This window comes from Phodopus roborovskii, unplaced genomic scaffold (assembly GCF_943737965.1).
Source record: "Phodopus roborovskii unplaced genomic scaffold, PHOROB, whole genome shotgun sequence".
NCBI lineage: Eukaryota > Metazoa > Chordata > Mammalia > Rodentia > Cricetidae > Phodopus > Phodopus roborovskii.
In genome coordinates, this window is record NW_026126651.1 from 4,681,885 (window position 1) to 4,706,018 (window position 24,134).

General features: G+C 44.2%; 1 protein-coding gene and 1 pseudogene across 1 annotated transcript in view; one reads left to right on the forward strand and one right to left on the reverse strand.

Annotated features, from left to right (window-relative positions):
* Nell1 (neural EGFL like 1) overlaps window positions 1-24,134 on the reverse strand; it is a 651,975-nt gene that overhangs the window by 263,779 nt on the left and 364,062 nt on the right. Inside the window, exon 13 of the mRNA XM_051174243.1 lies at window positions 3,539-3,661. Coding sequence (XP_051030200.1) covers window positions 3,539-3,661 — 123 coding nt within the window. The remainder of the gene's footprint in view (window positions 1-3,538; window positions 3,662-24,134) is intronic.
* On the forward strand, window positions 19,846-20,335 carry LOC127213672 (SUMO-conjugating enzyme UBC9-like; annotated as a pseudogene).

The window sequence follows — 24,134 nt, forward strand, 5'->3', positions numbered from 1 at the left end:
TTGAAAATTGCTCTCTGAGTAGAGATGCCCATGGAGCCCTTCTCTGTTTATGTTACGGATGTGATTTGACAAATGGGTTGGTCTCTGGCTGGGTCAAGCCCTCCTACCTTGTCAATCTTTTTCATCACCGGTCTCCCCAGCAAGCTGTCTGCAAACCTAACAGCAGAATTTCCCAGCGAAGCCTTCCCCAGCTCTCCCTCACTACATTAACCAGCTTTCCGAACTCTGGCTCGCGTGCTGTACGCACCTTTGCCAAAGGCTTCACATTTCCCTTGCCATTTGCTTCAAAATCTTCAAATTTCATCTTCTCTGGTTCACAGTCTGGCAGTTCATCAATTTTATTATTTTCAGTGATAGCTTGGTATAACAACTTACTCTTCTGCTCCTCCACCTCTCACACTGCTGATGAGCTGCTGAACTCTGCACCTGTGAGATGTCTGCTGTCCTTACCACATGCTCTAATTCAAGATCTCAGTGGCATTGTGAATGTGAGCTGCCACATTACTCTTTCTGTGCCAGACCTTCCCTGGCCTTCTAGGTCTGGCTTCCTGGCATAGAGTGTGCCCGGCTTCCTATCAGATAGGTGTGTCTAGGCAGTAGCTCTTCTATGCAAGTACTCCCTGCAAAGTGCTCATAACACATCCCCTCCAGCAGTTTTAGAAGCTTTACAAGGAAGACTTGCTTATGTGCCTACAATTTATGCAGTGAACCTATAGGGCTTTCCTTTGAAGCCAGACAGCCATTAGCAGCCTAGGCTTCACACTGGGCTTGGTTTGCATATCTATTTCAGGAATCAATGACTTCTAGGACTGCAAAAAGCTTGGGTGACCCCGCACTCTTGTGACCCCAGACAGGCTTGCTTTGTTACACAATCTAGATGCCGGAGTGCATATTCCATTAAAAAGACTATTGGCCTAATATTGCCTCTTGAGGACATTTCCAAGGGTTCTACTGCACTCCTCTTTCACTAAGCATTGTTGCAGGAAGCAGGTGTGCAGGAAGGGGGTGAGTAAAGGAGCCATGTAATGCCTGGTGGCTGGCGTAGTGTCTAGAGAGCTTCTTGGACCATAGAAAGGCTAACCCTCCAGCCTAAGGCAGCAGGATGGGCACCCGGGGCTTGAAAAGCAACCAGAGAGGACTGGACACCCACATATTACAGGAGGGTCACTCCTGGGAAACCTGGTTTTGTTTCAATTCATTCCTGTTCACAACATGTAGGAACAGCTTCACAAGCACACACTACCTGGAAGGCCTCCACATGCGGGGTTGGGCATTCTGTAATCACTGCTGCAAAGTTCTTAATAACCTCACACACATGGACCTGTTCTAGGCAGGGTTCAGGAAGAGCCAGGATGAGCGTTATCCTGGGCACCCTGAGTCTTAGCACAGATGTGAAGAATGAGCCAACACGTTTGTACATCCTCTCCCTTACTCACCAGCGATTGGGTAAGACAAGAGGCTGGGTTGGATGCCCTGGAAATCTAGAGCTTTAGTCCAAGTACAATCCCTCTGGATGCCTCTCTCCGTCTCTATGCTACCAAAGTAGCTTAGAGGTTTCTACCAGCAGACATTGAAAGGGTTGGGGTGGGGCACGTATACTGTGCTATTTCCAGAATATGAATGGCAGTGCCCTCCTGGGTGCTGGATATCAAGGTCCTGGTGAATGGTTGCAGATATCCAGAGAACTGCCTCAGAGGTCATCAGATCCTGAAGTGCCCTGGCTGCTGTGGATTTAGGATATGGAATCTGGAGAAGGGGAGATGCTCGATTCAAGTTCTCTGCCTTAAGCAAGGTCAGGATATGAGGGCCATATCCATATGAGGAAGCCATAGGGAAGGCCCACAGCTATCCTGTGGGTCAGCAATCACACAGAGACTGTCTGCATGCCCAAGGAAACAACTCTGAACAGTCAATTCCCAGCACAAATGAGAATAAATATTTGAGCGCCTTAAGCGCCCACTTTTGTAAAGGAAGCCCAAACTTTCTTTTGTTTCTGGGCCCTGAAAAGCACAGCTAGTGCTCCTGGTTGCTCCCTGTTGCTGGCAACCAAAAGAATCCTAAAGCTTACACCAGCTTAGTACAGGGCTCAATATTTTCATAATTCTTATGCGCCTCCTTTGTATGATCCAATGTCGCTTTGTAAGTTGGACTACTTGGATGGAAGCATCAGTTCAAATCTTTTTCCATTTCTAAATGATGAGTCCTCTGGGGTCTTGTCTTACCTCTGCTCTTTGGTGTCCAGACATCGAATTTTCTCTCACTGTGTATTTACAAAATAAATGCCAATTTTATCAGCCACCGAGACAAGAATGCTTTCCAGGATCACCAGATTTTATCCAGCTAATGACAGATAAGAAAGGAGGCTTAGTCTATCAGCTACTTACTGACAGCTGCTTAGTTAAAGCCTGATTTCCATTTCAGCACTAATGCTGGGCTGGCGAAGCAGATAAACACTCTCCCTCTCAGAACCTTAACCCTGGGGTCAGGTTATGATAATCTCATTTGGAACTGTCTGCAAGCATTCTTTCCATGTAATGCCACGATATTTAGCCATGCATACTGCTTGGTTTAAAGGGCTTTAGTCTGTTTATCCCGTGTGCAAGTAAAATTTTACTTGTAAAGTTACCCATTTTGATTTTAACTGTCTGTTGTTTCTGCTTTCATTTTAGTTTCTAGTCGGGAAAGAAGAGGTAGGAAGGGAAAGAGAGAAGGAGGGAAGTTCTGTCCCTTTCCTCTTTGATAAATTGGGCTGGTTATCACACAGTTAAGGAACAGCTATAGTTTGCCGGCACACTCATTTCCGAGATATTAAGTTGGAGGATATGCTACCCAGGCCTTCCACCTTCGTGGCAAGGCAAATAACACAGAGGCATGCACACATGTGTAACATATTGTGTCCATTCAGGCTGTTTATGAAACGCAGACGAGCAAGGTTTGACCTTGGGAACACTGTTGAGAGACACCTCAAGATGCCTCCATGACATGTGGACATCAGAGTAGAGACATAAAGGAACTGGCCACCCACGAAGGCAGAGAGGATGTCAGTGCCCAAGGACTGGCAGGAATCAATGTGCTTGTGTGGAGAACGTATGTGGATAGTGTGTGACCGGATGGGACCGGACAGGAGCAAGGCTCCACATCCTTCTGAGAGTGAAGGAAGGATGTGACGATGACTATAAATGTACACAAAGCCAGCATCTCTAAGTGGAAAGTTTCTCAGTCAAGCAGACAGCCTCTGTGTGCGTAGGACTGAACCACTTGATCTATGAGCAACACAGCTCACATGAACCCAAACTTATATCAGCATTGGCTCTTTCCTCGGAACTTCCAACTTTCTCTTCAAGACAACTCTAGAGGGCTCCACTCGGATGTGGTCCGGCACCGGGACCCACACCCACAACCCAAATCTGCTAAGGCTCTGCTCCCATGTACAGTGTCCTGGCCAGCTGTGTCCAGCTACCACGGTGACAGCAGGCAGGACTCTCCACAGCACAGGTGGGCCAGCAGGTAGAGGTGCCCCACAAAGCAGCAAGCCTACCTCTGCAGATGGTGCCATTTCCCACGTAGCCCGGCTGGCAGGTGCAGCTGTGTCCCTGGACTGTGTTGGTGCAGATGGCATTTTTGTCACAGTTGTTCTGTCCACTGCCACAATCATCATGCTCTGCAGGGCGGGAGAGAAGGAGAGGACATGTGTCTTTACAAGAGTAGGAACAGCTGGACTGGCTGGAGACGTGTGCTGCTGGAACTCACCAACAAGAATGGCAGTGACTAGCCAGGCATGGCGAATCGTGCCCTTGATGCCGGCACTTAGTAGGGGGCTAAGGCAAAGGGATGTTACGTTGGAGGCAAGCCTGGGATACAGAGGGTCTTCCTCTTTGGATCTACTGTCTTTTTCTTAGAGAAGCCGCGGGTCCTACCCTGTATTGATATTTAAGTCTGGGAAGGTGACCCTCAGTCTCAGTGCTGATGAAATCTGCACTGGTGAATTCACTCCTCCCATGCATATCTCCTGATTCTAAACAGACTGGACCTGTGCTGTCGGGCTCCAACGGCACGCCTTTGCCCAGGTCACCGAAACGGGAGATCTCTTCGGAGATCATAAGTACATCCTGGGACAGTACAGCACAGACACCCCTGAAAAGACCTTGGTGGCGACGGTGGCGACTGTGTGACAACAGAAATTTGTTGACAACTCTAATGGTTTCTTTTTTCCTGAAATGGGATAACAATATCAATATTCAGGGTTTCAAAAATTCCAAGTGCATCGAGGACAGGAAATGGCAGGCACAGGAAAGCCACTGTGCATGGTCGTCATTGTCGTCCCCTCCCTCCCCCCCACACACACCTCCCCTCCCTCCTTCCTTCCCTCACCTTTCTTCTTTTGTTCCTTTTATTTTCTTTTGAGACACAGCCTTGGCTAGACAAAGACAGTCAATTCCAAAGAGGAAGGCCAGGATAACACAGCCTGCCAAAGAGCATTTACCAACATGCACTTCCAAAGGCTAACACGGAGCCTACTGAGTCGGAGAGGGGATGGCATCCAAGGCTCTCCTGAGGCCTTTCACTAGGCTAATTCTCCAAATACCTCATTGTCACGGGCCTCACAACAAAGCTATGGACTCTGTATGGAGACATCATATGGCCTCTGAGGCACCTGGGGGCATAAAAACCCAGGAGAAGGCCGAGCTATGTTACAGTATACACTGAAAATGCCCAAGTTGGAGACTGGCTCTCATAAGCAATTACTCTCCCCTACATATCCCAGTTATGTAAATGACTACTCTGTTAATAAACAATACGGAAAATGTATGTCCTTTATTTCTCTCAATGCCTGCTATTATCAATAGCTTCTTAAACACTGCAAGGAGAAAAGTAAAGTGAAGTTTTGAAATTACAGAAGGCTGTAATCAAGAGTGGAAACCATAGCTAGGGAGTCCAAAGAATAGCACTAATTAGAAGGAAAATAATAATTCAATACAGTTTGCTAATTAAAGTATTAAGGTGATGTAGTGATCAATTGAAATGCTTTTCTTTTTTAATTTTTATTTTAAATTTTTAACAAGACCTTCACCATGAGAAAGGTTAAATCTTACAAAGACTAGAGTACATATAGAAATTTATCTGGTCCATTTGAACCTCTAGATTTTCCAAATGGATTGTTTCTTGAGGCTTAAAGATCAATCAGAAATGTCAGACAGAAATGTGTATAGGTTAGCAAGCAGCAAGATATATAAGGACAGACTGCTAGCCTATACAAAAGTCATCTCTAGCATGCTTCAGAAGAGAATAAGCCCTCAGTTGTCCAAGCCATTTATATACTACCAAGCATCTAGGATGTGTAGGCACAATACTACTTGTCACTAGGAACTAAGGTAAAGATGTAGACTTCAGGATTTACAATATCCTATGTGAATTCATTTCCTAAGTAATTTTTAGGCTCTAACTGGTAATATTAAGATGAGTAGACACAGCCTCTGCTCATATGAATGCTTTATGGAGCTCAGACATCAATGTGCAGCTAAGAACAACACAGGACAGAACTGAAACAGGTTAAGTAGGTGATTTTATTTCATCCGACCATTGGGACACATCTAAAGCAAAGGATGCTCAGCTAGTAATGGTGTCATGGTAATGGGCATAATGCTGAATGGTTTGGACAAACAAGCATGTGAGGTCATGTAAGAGGAGCACCTGTGGCCCAGAATGAAAGTTTGTGAAAGAGAAGTCATTGCTTCTACAGGACAGAAGATACTTATTGCAAGAACATATGAACTTCTCTTTCAAGAGTGGGGATGATCTCAGTCAAAGTTACCTACAAAGAATACTCAAAACAAAAGAATAGCATTGGGGGTTACCAAACATTCCTAAGTCAAGTCCATCCTTGACTATCTGCTTCTGTCACTCAGTGTCCTAGAGGACTCTTATGCAATGAGCAACGGCCATTGCTATCCAGGCTATGGACAATGTCCAGGCAATATAACTTCATTCCTGTCCTACCTAGGTTTTTCATGTGTTTCTGACTCAAAGGGATTTTCATACTGTTTTTCTGACTCAAAATACTCCCTCCTCCACATGGGTGGAATAAATATAGCCCTGCCTGGCTTTAAATACCACTTCCAACCCACATTTTTCCAAAAAAAAATTTCCTGTATCTGTTCTCTAGACCACATGAGTTTCACCCATCTTCGTGTGTAGTTTGACTTATCCCACTGTAGAAATAACCATGCACTAGTTACTGCATTTTGATACATTTCACATTTTTGTCATCAATGCCAATTAACTTTGAAGAAAGCTGTATCATATTTGGGGAACATTATGAAGTTCCCCATTTTACCTATCAACATTTTGGATAATGGTATTAAACCAGGATAATGCTAAGCACTGAGCTACATTTTACAGGTGCTGTACCATTTAATTCACAAACACCATGAGAAATTTTCTCATTTTATAATGAAGGAAACAAGGGAGAGAACATTAAACAATCTGCCTCCATCAAAACATGGATAAGTGGGAGATTTCAGATTTGAGGATATTCATACCAGGTGAAATGTCCCAGCCCCAAGTAGTGATTGGAAGCCATCTGGTTATGGCCAGAGCTAAACCATGACAAATGGAAGTGGTCTCATCTTGACAGAGATTAAATAAACATCTGCACTGCCCCTGAACTCCCAGATTCCTCCTAACACTTCCTGAGAGTCAGGATCTACCCAGATGATGGGGGCCGTGGAACTCCCATGTTATTACCTTGCCTAAGTCTACAAAGTAACTGGGCCTTTAAAAACGTGTCTGATGCAGTGGAACAAGCAACACATGATTTCCTTCAAAAAACATCAAATTAATTTCAAGATGCTGTAAACAATGCCAAAGGTTTAAGATATGTAAGGACTCAGGACAGGTTGGTTACAAGATATAAGGGCGCCAAAAACAGGATCTAGAACCAGACATCCCAGGCTGAAGATCTTGGTTTATAGTTTCTAGAGATGAGAACTATAGCAAGTTATTCAATCTCTATGTCTCTAATTTACTAATAATAAAATGAGAATCAATAGGACCTATCTCCTGGGAGTGCGGTGGAAGTTCAGCTGGTTAACGAAGGTGAAATTCAGCATGTTGCTGCTAGTTAAGTGCTCCAAGAGAGAGTTACTTTACCATCCCTACTGTCATTCCTGGTGCTTCAACTACTCACTTGTCAGACAGTAGTTTAACTTCATAAAAGTATTCTCTCTGCTTTCGTATTTACAGGCTGGAAGACTCAACCTTGCTCACAGTACACTAACAGGGGAAGAAACAGCCAGGGAGTCATCACTAGTTTGTGATGCCTCTTTTTACCCACACCACAGTCATGTAGACTTCTATTTCTGAGAGCGCCTAGAAAACCCCCCTGGATCATTCCCACCACCATGCTGCTCACACTGTACACGCCTCTCGCTTAAGCCTCAGCTACATACCCCCAAAGCCCTGGTCCCCACACTGCTTTCTCTCCGATTCATTCTTCACAAGGCATGTATCGAACTCTTTTGGGACATACAATCTGATCATCCTGCCTTTCCTGGTTAAGAAATGAAAACAGCCGGGCGCGGTGGCGCACGCCTGTAGTCCCAGCTACTCGGGAGGCTGAGACAGGAGGATCGCTTGAGTCTAGGAGTAGTGCTGTAGTGCACTATGCCCATCGGGTATCGGCACTAAGTTCGGCATCAATAGGGTGACCTCCTGGGAGCGGGGGACCACCAGGTTGCCTAAGGAGGGGTGAATCGGCCCAGGTTGGAAATGGAGCAGGTCAGAAAAAGAAAACAAACAAACAAAACCCAACCACTGCCTCACTGTTCTTAAATAAACAGTCTTCAAAAACCAGGTGGAGCATGCGATTGCTTCTGCTACGTTCCAAGCAGAACTGCTTTGTCTCCCCTTTCAAAGGGTCCTAGCTCCTTTCTGCCCATATGCACGTTCCTCTTCCACCTAAATCGTATTTTTTGTCCTTGAGATCTCAACTAAAGATTCACCTCATCAGTGGGAGAAAACTGGATTTCCTGGGCTGGAGCCATTTGCCCTGTAAGATTTTCCCACAGCACCCGACACTTCTCCTTCTGCGTCCATTAATGTATGATGGATGTCTTCCTCCTCTACAAGAGCACAAATCTCTCGGGGATAGAAATTATATCCTTCTTTTTTTCATTATCCCCAGCCTCTGGCAGAGCTTCTGAAATTTAACTGCTAATACAAATACTCATTTGTAAAAGGAGAGGAGGGTAAAAGGGAGGGACGGGAGGAGAGGGAGGGAACATAGACGCTCAAGGAGAATTAAGGCAGGAACGTGTTACTGACCTGGCATGGGAGGTTGAGAGGTGAAAAGCTAGCTAACCAATGAAGCAAGCTGAGAATAGTGTGGTGTTGCATCCCTTTCTCACTGTGACTGGCTAAGAAGGGATAGGGTTCAGATGCTGCTGAGAACATAACCCACGAACGAAAATAAAGTATTTTCCTGCCGTGTATCTACTAAAACGTTTGCATCCAGATTATGTAAGAGCCTTTACAGCTCAACACTAAAACATCAATTCATTGTAAAAAGAAACAAGATGGAGATTTCCTCAAAGAAGATAATACAGATATCAAATAAATGCAAAGAGAAATGTGAATATATTAGGACATACTAACATATCCCACTAGGGTAACCATGGCTTCAAAAACAGATGGTAATAAATTGGCAAATTGGGTAAAGAAACTGAATCAGTTATACATTGCTAGTGGGTATTTCAGCCACTTTGGAGATTCGACAATTTCTTAAACTATGAGGTATATCAGAGCAATATAGCCAAAGAGACAAGAAAATCTATATCCACACAGAGACTTACATCCCAGTGTTCACATCACCTGGGAGGTGAGGTAGTGGTCAACATATAAAGGAAATACAAAACAATCGCACAGGGGATTATTACCCAGCGATGAATTAAAATGAAGTGCCGGTACATAATGAGACATGAATCACAAATGCCAAAATCCTCATGTGAAATGAAAAGATCCGGTCATAAAGGAGCATATGTGAAGTGTTTCAGTTCGTGGGAAATATGCAAATTAGATGAGGTGTGTTCATGGCTACTGATGATGACAAATTTCAGGTGGATGGGGAATGACTGTTGGTGGACATGAGGTTTTCTCTTTGCAGTGAGGGAGACTGAAAATTAGGTCATGGACACGGTTCTGTACCTCTGGCAAGATGTCTCAGCACACGCTATCGTGTATGAGGTCTCCATTTTTATCGCTGAGACTCGCGTGGCAGCTTGTCATCTGGCCTCCATGCACGCTGTTGTATACATGCTTCTCCCGCAAATAAATAAAATATTATAATTTTTAAAGGAGTGAATGCCATGCTCTATAAACTAAACGTCGCATAGGATGTTCCGTCCATGCCTTCACAAGAATGTAAAATAATGAGGGTTATTTACATTGATTATCTTGCTAATGACCCATATATATTCTGCTCCTCTCTAGCTGAAAACACTGTTTACTTCATAAAAAACATAGGAGATGTGTTATGTATAAAACAAACACTTCAATTAAAAGACATTCCCTAGTTTGCTAAATGCAAGTTCTAAAACTCTGTGATTTGGGCTTAAGGATGTAGGGCATTTATAATACAGTTTTTTTTTTTTTTCTTCAAGTAGCATTTTTCTACATCAAAATAGAAGCAGCTCTTGGATCGCCGTGTGTCAGGATGGAAGACTAAATCATGCTCTTACTGGGTGCCTTTGACCTAGCAGGGTCACACCTCAGTTCCAGGATCACAGACAACAGCTTTTGGGACAGCTGTCCACATTTAACAGCAGGTATTAGCCTTGCCAGAAAGGGGTCTGGGAGGCTGGATCCTGCTGAGTTCAGATGCTAAAATCTATGTCAGTTCTCCATGGGGTACCAGTCTTTGTGCTTGGGGGACACACCAGCATGAGAACCTGAAGAGGTCCACATCCCTCCTCTCCTGAGACAAACAGCTTTAGCCCAAAACACTCCCAGCCCCACAAACATCTATCCTGGCTCCCCCAAGAGAGGCAGCCTCTTGGAAGCACTGAAAGAGCTGGTCTCCCAGTCAAAGGCTGTCCTTAAAGCTCTGAGTAGGGTGGCGGCCAGAATAGATATGGCATTAAGGGCAATAGAGGATGACCCCAACTGAGAACCTAGCCAATAGTGGAGAGGCTACCTTAAATGCCCTTCCCCTATAATGAGAGTGATGACTACCTTAAATGCCATCCCAGAGCCTTCATCCAGCAGCTGATGGAAGCAGATGCAGACGCCCACAGCTAAGCAGTGAGATGAATCCAGTTGTATAGAGGGAGGAGTGATGAGCAAAGGGGTCATGACCACACAGGAGAAACGCACAGAAACTGGTGACCTAAGCAAGTGGGAGCTCATGGACTCTAGACTGACAGACAGCTGGAGAACCTGCATAAGACCAACCCAGGCCCCTGAATGTGGGTGTCAGCTGGGGGCTTGGGCAGTCTATGGGGCTGCTGGCAGTGGAACCAGTATTTACCCACAGTGCGATAATGGGCTTTGGGAGCCCATTCCCTATGGGGGGCTACTCTCTCAGCCTAGATACATGGGGGAGGGCCTAGGTCCTGTCCCAAATGATGTGACAGACTTTGATGATCCCCTATGGGAGGCCTCACCCTCCCTGAGGAGTGGATAGCAGATGGGATGGGGAGATGGTGGGGGGAATGGGAGGACATGAGGGAGACTGGTATATAAAATAAGATTGTTTTTAATTTAAATAAAAATTAATTTAAAAAAAGAGGCAATAGAGACAGTGGGAAAAAAATGAACAAGGAGACCGATTCTCTTCCTTCCTAACTCCTCTATCAGGGAAAAGGAAAACGGAAAGTAAAAACGTAATCGTGTGCTTCGGACTTAGATATATGGTATTATGTAATAAATATGGAAAATTATGTGCACTAACTATACTTACACATGACACTTGTGCATACAGAGAGAGAGAACATTCTATGTGAAACCATTAACAGTGATTTGTTGTTCTGCCGGGCAGAGGATAAATGGGAGCCACTTGTACTATTTCTTATTCATTTCAAGTGTTTGAATTTTTTTTACAACCAACATGTATATTTTATTGCTAAATAAAAGAGTTTGAGGTGTTGGTGGAACTTAGGAGAACAAAATGAATTTCAGATATATCCAAGATTCCCTGTGCAAAAGCAAAGCTTTGGAGACCAGAAAAGGTGAAGGGGCTGTCCAAGTTGCCACTTAACTTTAACAAATGGCCCTCCTGTTTGCACGTAAAAAGTAGTCAGTACCAAGAGAAAGCCTTAGTCTTCATTTCCTCAGCTCCAAACAGATTATTCCACAAAGCAGATGTTCAAGAGACATTTACATGATGACCACCCATGGAAATAAACTCAACAGTTTATGCGATAGCGCTAATGGGAGAAAGTAGATGCTTCAAAATGATAGAGTCCATCAACACGGCCACCATTATTAGCGTCACCGTTATCATCATCACCACTGTTGTGATCACTCTGTCACCACAAACGTCCTTACTATACCATCCCCATCACCACCAGGACCCTCGCCACCTCATCAGCATCACCACTGCCGTCATCGATTAGCAGTACACCACCACCACCCGTTTAAGTATTAGGTTATTCTGTCTGTGAAGCTATCCCCAGTAAATCCAAGAATGTCCTACTAATTATTTTTGTTTCCTCTACGGTCCTTAAGTTTCTAGACCTCCTGAAATTCTGGAAAATCAAATTGCCTGCATTCCAGATCTGTCTTTATAACATGACCCACTCACTTTGTAGTCTTAAAAAGCATGCTTAATGTCTTTGAATCTCTTTGTTGCTGCCCCAAAAATGTGAGCAATAAGATCAGTTTGGAGATATGTTGGGAGAATTAGCCAAGAGGGCAAAAAGAAGACATTTCTCAGACACAACAGTCCTGAATAAGATCAGTTCGGAGATATGTTGGGAGAATTAGCCAAGAGGGCAAAAAGAAGACATTTCTCAGACACAACAGTCCTGAGGCAGATAGGAACTCAAGTAGCTGTAACGGCATGTACCAAACCCATGGACGCACAAGCCAGACACAATCCCAACGCAAGGAAGGAAGGAAGGGAAAGTAGAAAAGAGACCCACTCCTAGCCAAGAAGTTATTCACAATTCATAGCTCCAAGGAAAGGGAAAATCAGTTTCCTCTAATGGAATGTCACTTGGTATATCGACCTCTCTCTAGGGCAAGCCTCCTTTTCAGGAACATGTCACCAACACAAAACAGAACCTGTTTTCGTTTTGTTTCAATCTTGTCTTAAACTTTGATTAAGATAAAGAACTTGAAGTTAAGTGGGTAAGAAGGGGCCAGAGTATCTGGGAGGGACTGGAGAAGGGGAGAGAATATGATCAAAATATATTGTTTGAAAATAAAATAAATAAATAAAAACACACAAAGCTCCAAGCAGCTGCCTAGCCGAGTGATAGAGACTCAGGAACCATTAGTCACTGTACCGCAGGGATAATTTAGACATGCACCATTAAACTATGAAATTAACAAATAACCGGTATCTGTGCCTGTGCTTTCGGGTTTCACTTAAAACACCCAGTCCAACAGGGATGTTCACAACCAACATAAAAGAGAGATGCAAAGCTGTTTGTTTGACTTTGGTTTCTTTTAATGGTTGTGTGCGTATCCCCAAAGTGACCTTTTCCCTGAGCCTTTTATCTGTCTGCTGCAAAGAAAGTGCCTTCTGATTTTTGCTTTGGCTTCCACTGCTACCTAGAGAAACTCTAAAGCTGCTCTAAGAATAAAGCATGGCAAGAAAATTAATGCGGGGTTAATGTTTTTTTTCTTTATCACAAATGTTTGCTTCGACGTCAGGGATTCTGCTGAATAGATTGTTCTTCATCTTCCCACGAAATAAAAGTGATGGTGCAGAAACTACTTTCTTCCTCCTTCATGGGTGTTCATGAAGCCACCCAGAAGCTCTGGAGCTCGGGATTTGTGAAATTCCAGATGAAAAGAAAATACAAATTACAGACTTTTGAGATGAGCTTCAGAACACGCCCTTGCTGTAGCCACACTTCTCAGCCCATCCCTCTCCATTCCTGCTGAATCCTTCATCCACTCCCGAATGTAACTGACTGGATAGTGCCCCCTAACATTTTATCCCTGCCAGGAACCTCAGCCTGTGATTTTATTGGGGAAATAGATTTTTACAAACCACATGGGGTTCTTAGGGATTATAATGGACCTTAAATCCAATGAAAATTTCCTTATCAGAAGAAACAACACAGAGATACATAGAAGCAAAAAGATCAAGGAGGGACATGGGCAAATAATTACTAGAAGCTTCTAGAAGGCAAGTGACACCAGTAGCCCCAGATGCCAAAGGCCTTGGACACTGGGGACCCAAGACAGCTGAAAACGGCTTAAAAAAGATTCTCCAATGGAGTCTTTGGAAATTTTGCTTATTCCTTTACTTTTTGGTTCCAAGCTTCCAACAGAGAGAAAGAGAGAGAGAGAGAGAGGCTACTGAAAAACTGTTAGAAGCCATCCAATGTATGCAGTTTATTTAGTGGGCTCAAGAAGTAAATGTGATCAGATTCCTCTGTAATTCCTACACCAAAAGTCCTGAGAGAATGTGCGTAGTGATGGGTGAGGTTCAGCGGTCTTCACTGCTTGCTGAAGAGATATCAGAACACTGGGGAAATACTCATGGATATGCATGACTATAGGGCTTTGAGAGGAAGAGAAAGAAAACGGTGTCACAGACGGATAAACTAAGCCTCTTCCGTAGCCCCAGCAAGACGCAGCTATGAGCTACAGGGAAATCTCTAGCTCTTGCGTCCATTTTCTTCTATGTAAACTAAATCAAAAGAAAATAGAAAACTCACACTCTCAGTGTGTGGCCCCTGCTTCCATGGTTAATTTATCTCTTCATTTCTACTGACTCGTCCTCCAACCCCACCATATTTGCTTGAATAGTGCCCCCCCATCTCTGCCACTCTCCTTGTTGAGGACCAGGAAAATTGAAAAGAACTACTAGGAATTATTGTTCAGAGTTCAGCGTCCAGTGGATGTCTAATTCTTGTCACGCTTGCCTTTATCAAACTTTTAGACTCAAACTACAAAACCCAGCAAATAGAAAACAGCCTAGCCAACCACTAAAAGATACATCACCCTAGAAATGTGAGTAAACATTTACCGAGACTAAAGGGAAGTTTAACGGAATCCATATCTGGCATCCTGGCTCTCTTTTTAGTTTACATTGTGAGTCCAGTTCAGTGGATGAGTTCTCATCTTCCTTGGATACACAAGTTCTGAGTTCAACCAGTGGTAAAATCCCTACAGTTGGGCACAGCCTGGCTTCTCTCAGTCAGATAGCCTCAGGTTCTTTTCTTTATTGACTACCCATAAGTCTGAGTCCTGTTCCATGACTTTTCCCAGCAGAGTTTACCCCAACAGCTGTCCAAGGGCCTAATGAGCATGCTAAATTATTACCTCCATAAATGAAGAAGAAGATGGGGGGGGGGAGAAGAGAACAAGGAGAAAGAGATTGAGGAGGGAGATGGGGGGCACCACCATGACATATGTAGAGTCTTTTCCTTCCTTTGAGTTGCCCAGTTCACCTTCAGAAAATGCATGTGAAAAAGAACAAAGACAAATTTCAACAATATATCACCCACAGGGAATATGACAGAGAAAGAAGATGCTGAGCCTGGTCTCATGGATTCTACAATGCAGAGACACAAATGAACATTCTAATCCCAGGTGATGCAGGTAAATCAAGCTGAGTACCACAGTACCACACAGCAGGGAATAATCCAGGGCTCAGAGAAGATTTGCAAAGGTAAATGACATTAAACGAAAGGATCGAATCAGAGTTGGCCAAGATACACTTTAAAGAAACTCCGTGTGGTCACAACAATATGACAGATGTATAAAGACTTCCCTAATGGAAACACGCAATGTGAATGGAAGTATGAAACTCAGTTAGTGACCCCCTGTATGTACACAGAATGTGACCACATGATGCGGCTGCTTTCCCACCAGAGATTCAGCTCCTGTTGTTCACAGGCGGTAGCAAATTGCATTTTCCTGGGGGGGGGGTTAGATTTTCCAAAATTGGCTATAACATTATCTCCCACCTCACATGCTAACCTTCAATGTAACTTTATCCACCTCTAATTGTACTATCCAATCTAATTGTACTATCTTTTAATACGGACTGGGTTTAGATCTATGTGACTAACAAAACGCACTATAACCACGCTACTCCCAAGGCCTATGAGCAGTTGAGCAGCTTCTGGAGCAACCTGTGTCTGGGGATTTCACATCCGGTCATCATGTCTCAGAACCCAGCTACCATGGTATCAGAAACTAAGAAGATGGAAGTGTGATCATTGGCACCTGGCAGCCAATGCGCCCAAATGAGCCCAGCCTTCAAGGCATAAAAAAATGCTCTTGACAGCTGCAGAAAGAAGCCTTTGGTTGACTCTGCCTACAAGTTCTTAGGCTCTCCCCATCCCTCAAAGACTTCCTGACTGAGGACCAAATACGAAGAAGACACAAGCCATTCTTGCTAGACTCTATCTGGACTACCGACCCAGAGATTTTATGGGCATCCTAAAGTATTAACAAAAAGTTGTTAATACTACTATTTGGGAGCCACTTACTACATGGGATCTGAGCACAAGCCTGTGGTGGGTGGTAACTGTGAGATTCTGTAGTCCGGGGTTCATATACGAAATCACAGCATTTGGGGGAACAATGTGCGACCCCCTCAGCATTCTCCCATCTTGAGAGATGACTCGGTAGGTCTGTCCCTGACCACTGTCTCTACCATCAGTGTCTTCCAATAGCATCTGACATAGATGGACCCTAAAACAGGTCCAGTGAATTCTGCTGCAGTCAAAACATACTTTCAGTGCTCTGTACAGACCGGTGCCTATGTTGACAGCATGCCCAACCCAACGGGTCGATAAAGTCTGCATCCAGTACCCGGGGCTAACACTTTCTAACAATCAATATAGAAGAGAACAGAGAAGCACACCAAGAAGCTCAGGAAGTAGAGGAGGCAAGGTTTGATCTCCCAAAGAAGAAGAGAGACCCCAGCTCTGGAGCGGGGTGTTTCAGTACACACCGGTAACCCTGGGAGGTGGGAGGCAAGAGGACCCGGAATTCAAGGCAGTCCTTGACTAGGTACTGAGTTGAAGGCCAACCTAGGCTACATGAGCCTGCGAGGAGAAGAAAGGGAAGGGATGGGGGGGGGAGAGGAAATAAAAGAGGGAGAAGGTTGTAAACTAGATCCTGAACACAAAGGTCTCTGGTGAGGTTCTCAGCTCAGCTATGTGGGGTCTGAACAGCCATGTTGCCTACTGCTTCCTTCACAACCGTGGCAGGACTGAGTGGGATGGTGTGAAGTGTCAGGCTGTAGAGCCACTGCCATACGCACTATTTGCTTCCAATGCCCTCGCTGTCTTCTAAGTAGAGGGTACTGACGAGACAAACACTTTAATATGCTAAGAGCAAATACCAAGTCAATATGCAACCCCATGCGGGATTTAAAAGCCATACTCGATCTGAAGAGAGATAAGACAGAGCGAGGAAATGAGACCATGAGACAACCCTTAAGGGATGTCACGCAACCCACTCCCTCATCAACCCATGACCATGCTCCTTGTGACAACACTAGCAGACCATGTGCACAAAAATATTTGATTGGGACAAAGTCCTTGAATTGTGAGTCTGCTGAGCAGATCATATTTCTGTCCTTGACCCAAGATTTAGACCTACCCTGTCCATCAAGGCAATGGTTAGCCACATGTGGCTACCGAGCCTTCAGATATGCTAAACATAGACTGAGAAGTGCTGTCATTAGAACATATTCCCTGGATTTCCAAGACATGCTCCAAAAGAGAAGAAGAAAATATCTCATTAATAATCACATGCAGGTTACATTTTGAAATAATATTTGAATATTCGTCATTCGGTAAAATCACTTAAAATTTTTACTTCACCTGTCTCATTTTACTATCTCAACAAGGATACTCAAAATTTTAAATTATATATTTGATGTTTGTTATATGTCTATATTACTCAAACAAAACCAGTGCTCAGTAAATATGACTGGGAAGACAGCGGAGAACATCTTAGAGATTTTGCGTTTTCTAACTGGAGTGGTAAATGGGATTCATTCTGGAGGTCAGATGCTTGTAATGGGAACATGCTGCCCTGCTGGAAGCCTATGTGGCGAGCAGGCTCTCCTGAAAGCTCCTCTTCCCTGGGATGCCGGTTACCAGCATGGCCTTTGAAGATCTGCTTGCTCCCCCGTGGTGATGTCTTATCTCTTCCTAGACCAGGGACTAGGTCATCCACCTTCTGGATGGGGAGTGCATCCTCAGCCTCTTTTCTCACCTTCAAAGGCTGGTCTACACAGTCCTTCTCAAGCTTTGGCAAGCATCTGGATTGTTCACAGGGCTTAATAAAATGCAGCTCAGTAGGCGCTGCCTGGGTAATGCTTCTGACAAGCTTGAACTGGTTTGGGGCCCGAGGGTCCAGACTGCCAACAGGTTATCAGGTGATGCTGTTATAACTGGTTTGGGAATTTATAAAATGTACAGTGGGCCAGCTCCCTGATCTTGGCTATTCATTTAATGATCTAGACTATTTAAAAAGAAACCAGCGTATAACCGGGTACAAGACAAATGACCCAACTAGGATTTTCAGTGTGGGGGTCCAGACACAAGCCACCAAGAGGTATACATTTCTTTGGCCTTCCTATTAACCCTCATTTCTAGGTGACCCAAGGATAGCATGGGGTGGAAGGGGGGATAACCAAACACACACACTCCCATCGAGGACCCTCATCATGGTCCACAGTGGACCAGAACGAGGCCTAGGATGGAGTGTAGCCAAATGGGTGATGGATAGGAATAAGAATGGATGCCTCAAAGCTGGTAGCTCAATGGGAGCCTGAATTCCCAGAAATGCATACCAGCCACAGGCATGACAGAAATTCACAGGCTATCCGTTAAGGATATTCTAACAATAACTAAAGGTCATTCTGTACTTAGTCCTTGTCATCTACCTTATAGCCAGTCTTGCCACCTGATGGACACTAACATTATAACCATCAACTAGCGTTGGCATGGAATAACCATCATCTATGAGGGTCTCTAGGAGGAAACTCCATACAGCATCCACCTAATCCTATAATATCTACAAAGCCCAGAATGTCTAGTATAAACATCAGGAGGTTCTGTTCTTTTCCATGAAATTGGGACAAATCCTCAGACTCTGAAATCTGATATTGACTTCTTCTGCAGAAACTAAAGTGAAGCCCGCAGACAGTCTTTAAAACATGTCCTTTATCTCCATCACTGAAAAGAGACAGAAAGCTCAGAAACTTCAAATGAAATGACTTATCTGTGCAATTTCCTGGTGCTTGGTAACTCTGCTGAAACAAAACGCAAAACTTGCCAGCAGCCACTTGTCAGAAAGTTCTTGGCTCTCCACATCCTCTTCAGATGCACTTACAGAATTGTGTTTTGCTTCTTTAAAAAAAATCCCTCTTTTTAAATGATTTTTTATTATTGGGTGGCTCTGGGAAAGATGCTGACTAGCTCTAAAATACAAATGAATTTTCAAGTTTTTATTGATTTTAGTCCACAAGATATCAGTAACAGGACCCTGCCTCATGCCGCACGATTTCCTCTGCAGAGAACATTCAGACACAGTCCTTCAGAAAGTAACCACGTCCCACTCATTTCCTGGGTTGGGCAAGGCTGTCACTCCATGATCCTGACTGAGGTGGACCGATTTGTACTGCTCAAGTCTGCCAACCTTTCAGGAACCTTCCCAGCCCCGTTCCAACCTTTTTGAGATAAACTCTGTTCTTGAATAAGTACATAAATTATTCACAGCATTGAAACCTCTTCCACTAACCTTCCCAATCAAAAGGTTGAATTTTGACATATTAGCTGTCTAATATCCCTCCCTGAACTTTGTATTTCGAAGAGAAGGAACACCAAGAAACAAGTAGGTAGGCTTTGTATTGCACTCACATCACTGTTAACCAGGTATGCTTTATAAATGGTTGTCATTTATCAGTAAGCAATAATTTATAACCAATGAGTGGAACGCCTGTTAAAACCTAGTCATTAAAGACCTGAAGATACCCCACACTCTCTTACCCATGACAAAGGAAAATGTGTATATAAAGTCCACCCCAGTAAGGAGTTCAACTGTCTCAAATGTTTCACTTGACGCCACCTCTACTGATAAGATTATATATCTATCCACAGAAGTGTGACCACACCCCTTCACGGGCATTCTGCTTAGTTAAATATCTTCTTCTGCTCTAGTACAGAATTTAAATAAAAATCTTCATAAAACTCCATAGGAAACACGGATTAGAAAATAACGGCACTACAAAATGTGGTCCTTAACTGTGCCCAGGAGTCAACTGGAAAAATAAGAACAAATCAGCCGTCTGTAACAGTGTTATTGCTGGCCTTGAAAATAGGAATAAGCAATTATATTGTAGCCTAATGTTCAGTTCTCAGCACACATGCGTATGGACAAAATGTGCATGCAGCCCCTCACACGTGCACACGCGCATACACTTTGTGTGTTATTGACCCCAATTAAAATAATACTTTTAAAACAAACTAACCACTAAATCTTGATTTCATTTGCTTAAGTTTACCTATTTAAATGTGTGTCTAATTAAAATTCATGATAAATACTTGTGATTAGCTTACTTATTGACATGTAGTGCAATGAGAACTTTGCCATCCCAATGAATGCCGCAGCCTCTACCCCTGCGACAGTCAGGGCTGAGGTCGCCCAGGGACTTTGAAGATGTCTTGGATTGCCCTCAGCCGACTTGCCCAGGAAAGGAAAGCTTGGAGGAAGGACTACCTTTTGGCTTTGTGGCTGTCCCAACAAAGAACCCTGATGGCACGATGAACCTGATGAATTGGGAGTGTGCTATCCCCGGAAAGAAGGGGACTCCATGGGAAGGAGGCTTGTCTAAACTACGGATGCTTTTCAAAGATGACTATCCATCCTCACCACCAAAATGTAAATTTGAGCCACCGTTGTTTCACCCAAATGTGTATCCTCTGACACACTGTACCTGTCCATCCTGGAGGAAGACAAGGACTGGCGGCCAGCTATCAAGATCAAACAGATCTTATTAGGAATACAAGAACTTCTAAATGAACCAAATATTCAAGACCCAGCTCAAGCAGAGGGCTACACAATCTACTGCCAAAACAGAGTGGAATACGAGTAAAGTGTCTGAGCACAAGCGAAGAAGTTTGCCCCCTCATAAGCAGGAGCACTGTGGCTCCATGACAAGGAAGGGATTGGCTTGGCAATCCTGCCACCAGCCCTAGCAAATAGCAGGCCCTTGTCTGAACACCTGAGCACAAGCTCCTGCACCTCCTGGCCTGGATTCATTCCCACCCTACAACCCAGGACCAGCCTGGGTGTGGCCCGGGGAACAGGATGACCTCGGGTACCACTATCAACATACTCTGCTTGCCGGACCTGGTCTGGAGAGAAGCTGCTATCTAGCAGTGGCCTATAGCCCATGGCTGGGCCAGGCTGGATCTGTGATACTGGGGCTTACAGACCACACGGAGATTCAGTGGATATAGCTAGTGATCAGTCTCCATCAGATTTGTTCTCGACACCCCCTGGAAGACCCTTGGCATGGGAATTAGTCACCAGTGGCTCAAGTTCAAGGACCAAGCAAGGGAGGGCTGAGCCCATTCCCAGATGTGCCACCAGGAGTCTTCACTCGGAAATTGGAAGGACTTGTGCTCCCACAGCCCATGGCACCTGTATGGACTGGATTACCGGTGCCTTGTGGGTATATTTAGCCACAAATACAGACTGGAGCCGAGTTCAGATAGACAGTTGAAGTGGGTGGCACAGGGCCTCTCCTGCGGTGTTTAGGCTGGTGTATGTATATGTAGCCTACTCTTATTTTGCAATTACTGACTACATTTAGTGATAGGTATACATGTATGTGGTTAATATATGGAAATTTGATATATTTTGTGGTTAAAGTATTCTAAAGTAACGGATGTTCCTAGAAAATTGTAGGGACCCCAGCTATGAAATGTTCCTTCTGAACCACAGCCCTTAGCTACCAGAGATGTGAATCTTGTAGCATGATAACGTAGTCTGTGACCATCCTGTGTTCAGATGGTGGGGAGGAGGGTCTCCCAGCATGAGACCTCATTGGTAAGGAACTGTGGGCCACAGATAAACCACTGCATCTCTATATCTACAAATCCTCTAATTAAAACATTTCCACAAACTGCAAGGGAAAAAAAAAGCTCTCAAAACACATCAGGAAGTAGAATGATTACCCTGACCACACATATGTAATCCCTCCACTTGCTCTCGGCTGAACTGAGCAAATATCATCAAGCTTGCATTCAGATATTATAAGCAAATGTTGCCATGAAGTAATAATTCACAACTCTGAGGTTTTGGATAAAGAACAACAATTATCGTTACATAAATTGGAAATGTAAATTCTATAAAAGCAGGGGATCTTAAAAGGAAAAAAAAAAAATGTGTCACTCAGGACCAATACCACCAACTACCTCAGTGCTGTTATCTATAACTGAATAATGATATGTTACAATTTTCCCTTTGACATGCCTCTCATAGGTTATCCATTAAGTCTACTTGATACACAAGTTAATTCACAATGAGACGTTCCATCTAATTAGTGTTTAGTTAACGGCACACCAACATCAGCCCCTCCAAAGCTAGAGGAACATGCAGGAGGGAGGCTGTAAAACTGTAAGAGCTAGGAGATGGGAATGGGTGTAGTGAGATAGTCCTTCTCTGGCAATGACCACACCCATTGGGGGGTGGAGCCATGGGCGGAAGTGACCTGTGGAAGGAGGTCGGAGGGGGCCAGGAAAGGCACTCTCTTTCTGGCGTGACTCGGACAGGAGAGGATCGGGTTGAATTTCCTGGTGTTCATCTGTCTAGGTTGTAAGTTATTTCTCCCTGAATAAACATCTATTCGGCCTATTTGTTTATCCTGATCCTTATTTACCGTGATAAAGGGGGCCATGGGATGCTGTCTTAAGTGCATGGCAAAGCTATGGTCCTCACAGACTCACAGCAGCTGAGTTTACCTGAAGGGGGCCTGTGCAAGACTGAGCCTGCCAATAGTCACACAATGGGTAAGGATCATGGGGCCCTGGCCCACCAGGAAAGCCAATGGCAGACAGGAGCTGCCCAGGGGAGCACAAGTCTCTGTATTTACTGATGTTGCCACTAGTGAGTCATTCATTCCCCAGTGGATAGCACCCCACGCATGACCCTGAGGGAGGCCCTGGTTAAGCCCAATGTGTCACAAAGCCAAAACCAACTAACTAAATAATGAAAGAAAGAAAGGAAGGAAGAAAGGAAGAGAGAGAGAGAGAGAGAGAGAGAGAGAGAGAGAGAGAGAGAGAGAAAGAGAAGCAGGGAGGGAGGGAGGGAGGAAGGAAGGAAGAGAGCTCATGATCTGCCTCTGGGAACACGAGTCTCAAACCATGTGTGGCCATCAGGGCTCTGACACTCTTGAAAGTATAAATGACACTATTCTCTATTCTACACCGCCCCCCCCCCCCCCGAAAGCTAAATAAACTTGTGATTGAATGAAACTTGCTATGGCCTGTGAATTTTGATTGATGACACCAATAGGTCAGTTCAATCAATGGGCTACTTTCCATAATCTCCACAAAGCCATTGTTACTCCAGTGTCAAGGCTGTCAAGCTCAGCAAAGAAATACTCAAACAACTCAAGGAACAGCAAAATCTCTCACTGGTTACAACACCTCTGTGCAGCTAACAAAACACCAGCAGCTCTGCCTACAATCAGGCCAGAGAAAAAGTTAAACAGCCGAAGCCTGTGGGCGTTTGGGTCTGATCACGAGCGAAGGGCTCCAAGGCATAGCGCAAAGAGATTAGAAAAACACCAAAACATGTCAAGGAATTTGCATCCAGCAGGCTTAAAGGTGATTCAAGTGCATCACCAGAGCCCGGCTGCCTCAGTCAACATCCACATGATCTCACACAACAGTAACTAGCTGCATAAGCTCATTGCCCATGCATAATAGGAAATTTGTTGACTGCAGGTTGCCCATCTTTCTGCTTAAATTGAATATGTGATGTATGCCACGTGAACGAAAACAGTAAATGTGAGATTCTGAACCATTGCTGGCATTAACAAGCCATGATAAAATAAATAAACCTAAGAATAAGCCATTGGAACAGTGATTTTTTTTTTCCCCAATTCTTTAGCAGCAAGTTGGCAACTTTAAGGGAAGTTAAAGATGTACACGGCAGGAGAGATTTCACCAGGACATTAATTTCAGCATTATTTCCCACTGTAAACCCAAGTCAGCAAGGAAAGGGCTAAGTGAGATGTGGACAATTCATATAATCAATTAGCATACAGTCATTACGATGAGTGAACTAGGACATACCCAAGCCTGGATAAATGCCAAAAGTACTGTGTGGGATGCTGGGAAAAGGGTGCGGTCTCCAAAGGCCTTGCCATGTAAAACAGATGCTTGAATTTGATCCCCAGCTCCCAAGTAAAAAGTGAAAAATCAGGACATGGTGGTGTGTGCTTACAATTCCAGGAGTAGGGAGGCAGAGAAAGGAGGGTTGCCAGGAGGAGTTACTGTCTCAAAATCAAGGTGGGCAGTGACTGAGGATGGAAACCTGGGGTTGCACTAGAACACAGGAATGTGCATGTACAACTCTTTGTGTATGCACAACTGTGCAGACACATGTCATACACACACACACACACACACACACAGGCACGCACACATGTTCTACAGTAAAAGCAATCATTGGTTCTTTGTATATGATATGACCTTGCTTCTAGGAATGTAAATCACTTACAGACACACAAACATGTAGCAACAGCATTCAAACATATATGAAAAGGATAAGCTTCAGGTATAAGACAAAGATGAACTATGGGAGGGAAGAATGAAATCCAAGTGCAACGTCCTGATTGTTGACCTTGACAATCAATCTGATTGATTGCATTGCGTTGCAAAGATCAGAGCTCAATAAAGTAGATGACTCGTGTTCACTCT